At 33.2% G+C, this 11,356-nt stretch overlaps 2 protein-coding genes across 2 annotated transcripts; one reads left to right on the top strand and one right to left on the bottom strand.

Annotated features, from left to right (window-relative positions):
- The first annotated feature begins 4,717 nt into the window (after positions 1-4,717).
- LOC127255579 (ER membrane protein complex subunit 7 homolog) lies at positions 4,718-8,335 on the top strand. Its single transcript, XM_051281175.1, has 7 exons — positions 4,718-4,881; positions 5,041-5,084; positions 6,113-6,221; positions 6,449-6,512; positions 6,602-6,718; positions 6,812-6,911; positions 7,901-8,335. The coding sequence occupies exons 1-7, from the start codon at positions 4,808-4,810 to the stop codon at positions 7,993-7,995; spliced, it is 603 nt and encodes a 200-aa protein (XP_051137132.1). The 5' UTR covers positions 4,718-4,807; the 3' UTR covers positions 7,996-8,335.
- A 169-nt stretch (positions 8,336-8,504) lies between these two features.
- On the bottom strand, positions 8,505-11,139 carry LOC127255577 (heparanase-like protein 3). Its single transcript, XM_051281174.1, has 8 exons — positions 10,738-11,139; positions 10,615-10,651; positions 10,346-10,529; positions 10,061-10,209; positions 9,729-9,959; positions 9,448-9,640; positions 9,129-9,354; positions 8,505-9,052 (listed from the first exon to the last, which is right to left on the bottom strand). Exons 1-8 carry the CDS (start codon positions 10,966-10,968, stop codon positions 8,660-8,662), a joined length of 1,644 nt encoding a protein of 547 aa, XP_051137131.1. The 5' UTR covers positions 10,969-11,139; the 3' UTR covers positions 8,505-8,659.
- Between the last annotated feature and the right edge of the window lie 217 nt (positions 11,140-11,356).

Here is an 11,356-nt window from a genome sequence, read left to right as displayed (position 1 = left end):
TTGGTTTCACATTAATGGATCTTTGATAGCTTTCCAATCGATAAAACTTCATCGAGTTTGTTTTTTTCTTTCTTGAGTCTATCATTCTCTTCTCTCAGATCATCACACTTCATTTTCAGCTGTTTGACTTCTCTTTGAAGTTTTTCACTGATTTCGAACATTTTTTGATTCACTTCATCAGCTTTTTCAACTCGAGCTTCCAAACGGTAGACTGTGTTGATCAAATCTTTTTTTTTTTTTTACATAAATTTTCTGTTCTGCTACAACTTCCTCATAAGCTTCTATCAGCTCATAAATGTCCATCTCAACAGTGCCGTTACAATATTCTTCAGGAACACTTTATTTTCATTTGCTAGATACTTCTTCATTAGCAACGAAGGCCACCACACTTTCATTATCACTTCTATCTTCAAATTATTGATTGTCTTTTTCATCACTCCAACTAGCTTGAAATGCATGCTTTCCTTTTTCTCGAACATTGCACATTTAACTTTCACATGACCTACTCCACCACATGCAAAACATTTCGAATCACTTGAAATTTTCTGGCCTATAAACAGTGTTGAACTTGTTTTTGTAGATTTTATCACAAACTCCCTTTCCTTTGCTGTAACCACCACTTAAGAGTAAAGACTTTGATTTCGAACTTTTTGTTTACACTTCTCAGCATATTTCAAACCAGTCTTTGTTCATCATATTCCAAGTCAAGAACATATGCTTGATTCACCACATCCTTGAATCGAGTGTAGAACGGAGATATGGTTTCATCATTTGTCATTTTCAAAGCATCGAACATACTTTCCACCATTTGGCGTTTTGTTTTCTTAACTTCAGTAGTCCCTTCGAATGCATTTTCCAAGGCTCTCAATGCATCCTTTGCTTTCTTACAATTTGAGATGACATGAAACTGAACTTCATTGTCTGAAGCAAATATGACATTTACGACTTTAGCATTTCTACTCGAAATAATTTTCTTTTCAGGTGTCAACTCATTTCTCGGATTCAGAACGATAGTTGGGGAGTTTCTCTAGGCATCACTTTGGTTGGAGGGGTCCAGCCAAGCTCTAAAACTTCTCAAATTTCATCACCAAACGTTGACAGGTAAGTCTCCATCATGTTCTTCCAGTAGTTGTAGTTGTTCTCATCGAAAACTAGTGGATGAATGGACGAGGTTATTTCACGACTCATCTTGAACCATTGATAGATCTATCTACTCGGGGTATTGAGCATGCTGCTCTTATACCAAATGTTGAAAATCGGGTGGCCGATCGAACAAGAGGTCCAACGCCTCCGAGTAACTTGCATAGATGAACTGTGAAACGTTCGACGTAAACATAGCTTTACAATGTAGTTGTCTCGCGGTTATAACAGTAATGTGTGTTCGTACACAGATCGATGGTTGAATAAGAGCAGAAAGAAAAACAAAAGACCAAGTTTGTTTACCCAGTTCGATTTTCCAACCTACGTCTGAAAGATTCCAATCTAGGAGTCTTAACTAAACCAAACAGTTGGTTTACACCGTATAAGACACAAATCCGAACTATCCAATCTATTTTCTACCCAAGCTCCATTTAGTTTATACAAACTCTCATGGACTGACTGTTATTACACCGTAACAACTTCACCAGACCAACGGCCAAGCTAAAAACAAGGTTGCATACCAGATGATTATCTTCTTCGGCTTCGACTTCAATAATCCTTCTTCTCGTTTTCAAACCTCTATTAAAACAACTCTCAACAGTCTATCAGGTGGAGAAAAAACATGATTTGAAGTGTTGTGTATCTCCCCAAAGAAAAACAACACACAAAATACATGCACTGTTCACATGAGACAAAGTTGATTGTGTGTCAACTATGGGGGCAATGTACCAAGGCAATAAATGTCATGCAATACAATAGGACATTATATATAACCTCTCTTGCGGTTCCTCTGTCTAGCACACATACATTTATTTTGTTCTATCGAGTGTACACACTGAATACATTCGAAACTACTAGCTTGGTCAACTTTCTGTCATTGCAGATTTTCAGAAATAGTGTAAAAAATATAAACAAAAAGTGTTAAAATCATCTTTTGGCTTTTTGTATAAGCCAACAAAAATGTTAAAATCTATCTTTTGGTGTAATTATAAGTGATAATACTATTTTTTTTTTAAAAAAAATAAATTTAAATGATTCCTAACAAATTATTATGTAATTATTTACAAATATAATTTGTTTTTTGTGTGTATTTTGTTGAAACTTTTCAAAATATTTTTACTATTTATCAATTTTTTTATTTTTTAAATATCAATTTTTTCTCTTTATATTATAGTAAAAAATAAATTTATACACATAAAATCAAAATGTATTATATTAAATCAAAATCAAAATCTATCATAGAAATATTAGTCCAATTATCCGTACATTAAATCAAATAATTATTTAAATTAAAAAACTTATTATTTAAAATTTAAACCCAAAATTTTCAACTAAGTGTTATTATTTCGTAAATACTTTGTTTAAAATATTTAAATTTAAATTATTTCTTTTCTTAAAAATAAAAATTTAAGCTCGCCTTGGTCACGTCTAAGTCCGATTTTTTGTATAATACTTACTCGGATTTCAAATCATACTTATTTTGTGAGTTCCAATTAAATGTAATTAAAAAATAAGTAAAATAATTATAAGTAAATTGTTTGTGGATTTTTGTTTTTTTTTTTCATAAAAATATTAGATAAAATATTTATTTATTTTATATTATACTTCTTGGTCTAAATTAGTAAATTATTAATAATAATTTATGATATTATTTTATTATTTTTGTATATTAATAGTATTGTTGGTATTTTAAATATTTTTAGAATTATGTGCAATATAAAAATAATTTTTTGAATAATAAAATTTCATATAATACAAATAAATAAATATTTTTTATTTATAATTAATTTAAAATTAATTTTATAAAAAAATGAGACATTTTAGATATACATAAAAATATTTGTTTAATGAAGAGTGATATATAAATAAAAGGGTTTTGAATGAATTAGAAATTAAAAATTTAATTTAATTAATTTATATTTGTAAAATATATTTAAAATGAATAAATTTATTAACAATAGAAAAAACTTCCTCTATGAAACGGACAAAAAAATAAAAAAAGAAAAAGAAAAATGAGTATCTGTATCCATAGCGGAACGAAATGAATACTAAAATTTAGTTTTTTTTTTTTTTTTTTTTTTTTTTATATTTGTTTAAAATATTATGCCAAAATCAATTGATATTATACTCATTCCGTCTTAATTTTAAAAAGTCTTTTTGGAGCATTAAAAACTAATAATATTTTATTGGTCATGTAAGACATTTTGATATTTTTTTAACTTTATGTATAAAAATTTGTATGTGTAATAATAACATGTTCGTAATTTAAATAAAAGTTAAATATATTTTGGTATTATTGTATGATTATTTTTCTTAAAAATAGAAAGTTGATAATTTTAAATGTGATAGACGAAAATGGTAAAAAAAATATTTTGATTTATGACGGAAGGAGTATAAAACAATTATTTCAATTTAAAATTATATTATTCAAAATTTATATTAAAATTCAAACCTACACCCAAAACACACTATCCCAATAAATCATTTTCGATGTGCTTCTTCATCAGTATTAAAAATTTCCGTACCATAAAAAATTACCATGAATTTTTTGCTTTGATTTTTAAATATTAATTATTATATTAATATGTAATACAAAATAAAAAGAAATAAAAAAATATATCTATTAGTTTTATAAATACAAATATAATAATATTTTTGGAATAAAGTATATATAAATATAAAAATATTTTTAATATAAAATATAATAGCACAAAATATACATAATATCCTTATAAGATAGAGGTACTATATACATATGTTCGTACAAAATATCATATTTTATTATTTTTATGTGACTAATAATAGTGGTAATTAAATATATGTAATATGAATATAGAGTGTATTTGTTTGAAGAATTTGTGTGTATTTATACTTTTTACACAATTTTTTTTTTCTCATAAAATATCAAATTAAGCAGTTATTTTTTATTTTTTATATTATACTAAAAATTACTTTCACATTAAAAAATTTATTAATACATATTTATATCACATCGTACAACTATTTAAATTCAAATATGTTACTATTTAAATCCACATAAAAAATAAAATTTTATTATAATACCCTATCGGGGTCATGCTGATTTTTTCAGGAGTTGAGGACTTCATCGGTAAACAACACCCTCATTTCTATATATAATCTAGTTTTAATAACATTAATAATTTAATATAAAATATTATAATTATGACGGACATAAAAAAATATTTTAAAAGTAAAAATACAAAATAATTGTACTTTAAATAAATTAATTTAAATTAGTTAATTTAATTTTTATTATTATTTTTTTAGTGTCTATATTTTAAAAAAACAAAGTTTTGAATTGAACCACTATTAATTAAATAAAAATTCTAAAAAATATTAAATCAATATTTATTTTTTATTTTTTATATTATACTAAAAATTAATTTTACATTCACAACATCACATCACACTTATTTGTATCACATCATACACCTATTCAAATTTAAAATTTTTATTATTTAAATTCCAACTTCAAATCAAAATCCAAGACAAACACACCCTATATTAATTTAAAAAAGTAGATCAACAAAATTATTTAAAAATTATTCTCCATTAGAAAAAAATAAAAAAAAGAGAAAGTTGTAAAAGAAAAGATAGTATAGATTGTATCGACGCCGGTTCTCGTCTGCGTCTCTCCAGCAATTCCATGGCTTCGTATCATCCCATCTTTCTTCCTCTATTCATACTGCTTTCTGCTTCCGTACTTGGGATCTCTAACGGGTTCATCCCCCTCCCCTTCTTCTTCCTCTTTTTACTTTTGAAAATTAGATTTGAGTTCTATATCACTATTTAATTCGGAATTGTTTTAGGGTTTCTTTTGATTCCGTTGAATTGGCTATCATTGGTTGTTAATTTCATTCCATTTTATTTGTTTTCCAGGAGTGTGGAGGGCTATAGTATAAACGGTAAAGTTAGATTTCCAGGTATGTACTCTCTTACTGCTATTCGATCGCATCTTTACATGGAGGGTTTTGGGTAGGGTAGTTTATGAATTCTTCAAATTTCTTGTAATTCAAGCAGATCTTACATAAGAAGACGTCTTGAGTAAATAATCTGCAGGCAGTATAAATTTTAAATGTTCAGTTTGGCAGCTTAGAGTAGCAATTTTTGTTTGCCCAATGCCCAATTGATGTATTCATTCACTTTTTGATGATTACTTGCGTTGTCTTTGACTTTCGCTCAATTTGGCCTTCAAACTTAAAATTTTACGCTGAATTATTTCGAATCTGTTCTAACTTGAAATTATCCAAATGAAAGCGAAATACTGAAAATTTCTTACTTCTTTATGTTCAATTAAACCCTATATAATCTTTCTGATCTGATGTCCTTTTGAAATTTTCTGGAAACCTTGGTCTGGTTGGATGATCGGCTGATTAAGAGTATTCCTGTAAAATTATAGAATCTTTTGTAACGTTTGCTGGAGTTAACTGCTTAGCCTCCTTGTGAAATGCCAAATGTTTAACAAATACCTGTGGACAGAATGAAAATCCACCAAATAATCTCCATTCTCCACTTAAAAAAGGCAATTTATTTTTCCACAAGGGTTCTATGTGATTATTTGAAAAATGTTTTTAGAGTTTTGACAAACATGAGCACCTGTAAGTGTGCTTGTTTGTGTTTTGGATATTTTGAATTGGAAATTTCTTGATGGAAATTAGGTTTTGGTTATGATGATTTTTTGAATGGAAAGTAGCTTTTGGATATGCAGATTTGAAGGGAAAAATAGATATTGGATATGGCATTTTTTTAGGGGAAAATTAATTGCTGTAAATGCATAGTGCGAAAACAAGATTGAAAGCACAAACTAAAACACTTTGTTTTTCCACTAGAAAGTTTCTAGAACATTTTGAATCTAAGAGGGGACCCAATTTTACAATTTCCCCTATTATTTAATTACATTGAATTAACTCCTTTCTTTTCTTTGGTATCGGTTTAATCTCTTTTCCTCAAGGCGTCAGTCCGGCAGGAATTGGTCTCCCCGCAAAGATATCCAATGTCAAAGTGATACTTAACGGAGGCCAACAAGTTACCTTCCTGAGGCCAGATGGCTATTTTTCATTGTATCCTACCATTTTCATATATGCCTGAATTACTTCGAGGATCTAATATTTCACACATTTTATTGAGAGTTATGATTTGATTTTATTTTACCTAAAAAATTGCATCAAATGTTTTCTACCCTTTTAGAATGAAGAATATAGTTATGTCTACCAATTAACTCCCATCTCTAAAATATGCTAATAGTATTATAAATGGACTGTCTGCTGTTCTTTAACCTTGTTTGTAGCCATAATGTACCAGCAGGAACGCATCTTATTGAAGTGGCAGCCATAGGCTTTTTCTTTTCTCCGGTGAGCATCTAGTATTTTCTTCTTTTTCTCATTGTTCAATCTCCTGGATGTGTTGAATGTGATGCCAGAAAGAATTTCTTTGGGTTCAGGTCCGGGTTGATGTGAGTGCCAGAAATCCTGGTAAGGTCCAGGCTGCTCTTACAGAGAATAGGAGGGTATTGAGCGAGCTGGTGTTGGAGCCTTTGAGAGAGGAACAGTATTATGAGGTTAGTTTGGTTGCAAGCATGAAATTCTCGATGTACTTATTTGCTTTTGGCGATCACTCATTCTATGAGCTTTTCTCTTATCATAAATTGCAGATAAGAGAACCCTTCTCTGTAATGTCCATCGTGAAAAGTCCAATGGGGCTGATGATTGGGTTCATGGTGATTGTGATGTTTTTGATGCCAAAACTAGTGGGTAAGTTGTCTCCTTTGCCTTGCCTCTATTCGCCCTTTACTTTTCAATTCTTGATTGTTTGTTTTTTGGATAATTGGTACACTTGGACACCATTTGCAAAAGCTTCTGTTGTGCTTGATGGTAACTAGAAGTTAAAACCAAAAAATCTTATGCTATTGAAGTTTTTATCAATTATCACAATCATAAAAATATTAATTGTGGGAGTTGGAAAATGACAATTCCAATATGAATTCTGAAAAGCATTTTAAACCTTGAAAAATAAAGTTGATAAAATAAGGATGTTGAAGGAATCTCTTTGTGAATATTCAGGAAAAATATTATTTTATAGTGACTAAATTATGAATATAAAACCTATTTTGAGTTTAAGATTTTTTATTTGAATTTTGGTTTAAATAGTATTTTAATGTAATATTTTGTGACTGAAAATAATACTTTCCGTAAGAAGAGTATTATTTGCTTTTTACACTTAGATTTTTAATAATAGTATTATATTTGTTTATAGTAAAAAAGACAAATACTTCTATTAGTATTGTGTAATATAAAAGTAGTGATATTTGTATTAATATATTGTAAGTTGTAAGTGTATTTATTATGTTAAGTAAGTAATATAATTATTAAATTCGAAAACGTCACTCTTGTTTTGGGACGGACATAAATTGAAAATGGTATTTTTCTTATGGGATGGAGAGAGTATATTTTTATTGAAAACTGATTATATTGAATAGAGGTGGTTTTAATTTGAATTCAAAACCAAACACACCCCTTACTTCAAAATAGAATCAAGAAGCTGTTGGCCTCAAACTGTGATTAGAGTTAAGTGAGTGATTTGAATATCATCATTAGCATTTACCGTGTGATGGGGGTATATGTTGGACGCTGAGTGAACTTGTTAATGAATCAACTGTAACTCGGCACTTGGCATTTGTTCTCGTGATTCTTAATTATTGTTTAAACTGCTTTACAACAACTTGGTTATTCTTGTGCTCCAGATCCCGAAGAATTGAAACGGGCTCAAGAGGAAATGGGAAACCAAGGTGTGCCGTCCCTCGCCAATTTTCTAGCTGGAGCACAGAGGACAAATTAAATATATTTGGTCCAAGGAAAGAGATGCTGAAGATCAATTTGTTATGTTGAGATTTTGTGTTTCTCCTGCAAGAAATGTTAACAGCAATTGGATTATTCGATTCCCTTCCTGCAGGTTTCCTTTAGCACAAGTTTCTCTGTATCTCATCTTCCACAGTTGATTTTGTTAACCAACTTACATATTGGATACTTCATTTATATGATTAAGAAAGGCTAGTCCAGAGTTGATTCACTCAGACTGAATTTGTTTTGTTTCTATTTAGCCCCCGTGGTAGATGAAAAGGATAATGTATTTTACAAGGACTATGTTTTAGTTGTTATATTATACTGTCTGGATACGATGCCTAAATTGTGAATGAGTTCCCGAGCAAGGTTTATTTCATCAATGTTCATTTGTTATCAGTAGCTAAATCTTCCTGACTGGAAGACCACTTTACAAGTGATCTAAATTGCTATACCTCCATTGTTGTCTCGAATATTACATTACGAGCTGTGAAATCTTTGAACAGCTTATATTTTTCACCAGAAAATATGTGGTCAACTATATCGAATGATAAATGTACTGAATAGCTTGCTATGGTAAACTGTTTTACTATCGACCATGGACTATGATCACTTAGAACAATGATATACAGCATGAATGTATGGCTGTCTGTGGTCAAGCTTTACGAACAAGCCGGGACATGAACATACGGCATCTGCACGAACACTATGGAGAGAGGCGCGACGCGTATTGGTTCCAAAGGATTCACCTTTGCAGGTTCCAGTGTAGGTATGATCCCTGATGAATTTACGGATAATATTTTCCCATTCAAAAGCACCGTCTGGCTATGCAGATCGCCATCCTTGGCTGTCAAATGGTACTCTTGTCTCGTAATTTCGTCTTTCTGTATGTTGTCTTGCTCTATTTTGTTAGTGATTCTTGTCTTCAGGTTTTGTTGTTGTGCAGTGTGTCCGGGCGTGGACGATGTCTTGTTTCCAATGGCATCTGGGATCGAGACAGAAACTTGAACTGCAGTGCTGTTGTCCAGGTTTATCAGTAGCAATGTGATTCCAGCCTGCGACATTTTTCAGGTTCAGATCATTGTTAGAAGGTGAAAATTCATTTGGTCGATGTGGTAAGGCTTTACTCACCGAATTCCTTGAACAATGAGAGTATGCGCGAATCTTTTTTGTCCCATCAAAGCTTGTCGACAGGACGGCTCTTCCCATCAGGCGGTGCCAGAGGAGCGCGCTGTAGAAGTCGGGATTCGGGTGAAAGCTGGTGATGTTGAGCAAGCCGTAGTTCCCACCGATGAGGGACTGTCTGCAGTATGTTTTCGTGTCGAAAGAAGAAGACATCCCCAGCTGATCCAGGTACCTTTTCATTTGTTAAGACGAATATGATTTTTATGAGCGGACAAAGGAAATGTGAAAGCGATGAACATTTCCGGATGAGGAAAATGGTGTGTACCAAAAGCTAAAGACGAATGCATTTGTGACGAGATTGCGGCCGCTGTTGTATGCCCCTCCAGCCTCGCCTACCCATGCGACGGCTGAAGAATTCGGCGTGCTGTTCACGATGTTCTGAAGATCGCGGAATGGCGGCACCATGTTGTCGAGCCAGGACGGATCCAATATCCTTTCCACCAAATGTTCTTCCACTCCTGTTAGAATCAATCAAGCATTGAATGGTGAGACTTGATTATCGATTTCTTTTTATTACATATTGATTAAGAATGATATATATATGACCTGGACCCAAGTTGTAGATATGGTGTGTGACAGCTTGAAGAGATGAGGATGCGCCGGCGACAAACTTGGCAAACCAGGTATGATCGAAGAAGCCGCCGGGGCCTATGACTAGCGGCTTGTGGTCGGATTTGTTGTATGCGTCGTCGACTGTTTTCTTGAGATTGATTATATCTGAAGCGTATTGGCCTGCATCAACCCGCGCGCCGACTCCATTCCCGCTGAGCTCGTTCCCTGTCGACATCCATGGATTGTTACAAAGTTGTCTGTGAATCATTGCCCTCATTTGAAAGAGCCTGTTGTGGGGAATTGGGATGATGGAGTGCATTGCTTACCCAGCTCCCAGCCGTAGATAGGGTAGCCATTGCCGACGGTGTACCTTATGAAGGATGCGGCATTGCCGGAATTCCATGCTCCGGTGCAGCTTCCGTCGGCTCTAATGGTTCTTCCCGTTAAAGCATTCAGTCCGAATATGATCTTGGCTCTGCATTCAGTGCCCACCACCACCATCAAAATCAGTCACAAGTCACAAGTACAACCTCTCTCTCTCTCTCTCTCTCTATATATATATATATGTATGTATTGATTGAAATGGATTGATTTGAGAGGTAGGTACCCACCCGGTGGCGTTGAAGAATGTATTCAACTCATCCCAGCGGGACAAGGGGAGGCAGCCTTCGTTGTAACCGAAGAGCTGGGAGGTGTTCTTGACGAAATCAGGGCAAGGTTTGGGGTCGTCCTTGGTTTGGTATCTCAGCTTGTCCTGCAATGTCCCTCCCAATCGAATCTTCAATGGAGAAAAGGCTGATGCAGACAGACAGACAAATAGATCTCAGTTGGCATTTGGAAGTACAAATGGAAAGAAATAAATACAGAGAGACAGACCTACCTTTGACTGCGTTGATTAAAATCTTGTTGCTCAGATCCTACGCAAAGAAAGAAGCAAAAGCACCAGTCAGTTAAATTGGAGAAAAATAGGAAGCAATGCAATGCAAAGGAAAATGGAGAGTACGAGTTGGAGAAGAGAAGCAGTGTCCCAGCTACAAGTGCCATAGTCGCATTTGGTGGAAGGCCACCAGTCGAGGGTGGCACACACGAAGTTGCTGTTTGTCTTCCCTATGGGGATGCTTCCATTAATGCCCACTGTTCCATTCACTGCTACTGCTACTGCTACTGCTGAGTAGAGGTAGAGGTAGAAGAAGGACAGGGACAGGGACAGGGCTGGGAAGGAAGCCGCCGCCATGGACAGACACTATCAGCAGCAGCAGCAGCAATCACAAGATTAATGGTATGTAATAACAGGTAGGCATGGAGGTGTGTGCCTATTCACTATCTATCTATCCATTTATATATATATATATCAGTATTATTATTATGAAGATAAATGGTAAGCAGTATCTGAAAGGGGAAGGGGAGGGGTGGGTCACTTTCTTGAGAAGGATTAAAAGGAATCCTTTTGCATACCAGGATAACGCTATCTGAGCTGTCCTTGATTAAGACTTTCTCTCTCTCTCACACACACACACGCATGTCTATATATGTATCTAATTTCCATTCCCAAGAAAAGAAGAAGGTGAAAGTAGGGGGGGTTGGGAGAAATGGGATATGGTTATATATATATATATATATAT

Source organism: Andrographis paniculata, unplaced genomic scaffold (genome assembly GCF_009805555.1).
Source record: "Andrographis paniculata isolate CXL003 unplaced genomic scaffold, ASM980555v1 Contig54END, whole genome shotgun sequence".
NCBI classification, from domain to species: domain Eukaryota; kingdom Viridiplantae; phylum Streptophyta; class Magnoliopsida; order Lamiales; family Acanthaceae; genus Andrographis; species Andrographis paniculata.
Note: the sequence above shows the minus strand (reverse complement) of the source record. Positions and strands in the feature narration are given on the sequence as shown.

Excerpts from the sequence above, each read along its gene's own strand:
- LOC127255579 (XM_051281175.1), top strand. The coding sequence starts at position 4,808 with ATGGCTTCGTATCATCCCATCTTTCTTCCTCTATTCATACTGCTTTCT. Across the intron at positions 4,882-5,040 it reads GTACTTGGGATCTCTAACGG|GAGTGTGGAGGGCTATAGTA; the intron begins GTTCATCCCCCT and ends TTTGTTTTCCAG. Across the intron at positions 6,719-6,811 it reads GAGAGGAACAGTATTATGAG|ATAAGAGAACCCTTCTCTGT; the intron begins GTTAGTTTGGTT and ends CATAAATTGCAG.
- LOC127255577 (XM_051281174.1), bottom strand. The coding sequence starts at position 10,968 with ATGGCGGCGGCTTCCTTCCCAGCCCTGTCCCTGTCCCTGTCCTTCTTC. Across the intron at positions 9,960-10,060 it reads TATCTACGGCTGGGAGCTGG|GGAACGAGCTCAGCGGGAAT; the intron begins GTAAGCAATGCA and ends GGATGTCGACAG. Across the intron at positions 9,355-9,447 it reads GCATTCGTCTTTAGCTTTTG|GTACCTGGATCAGCTGGGGA; the intron begins GTACACACCATT and ends ACAAATGAAAAG.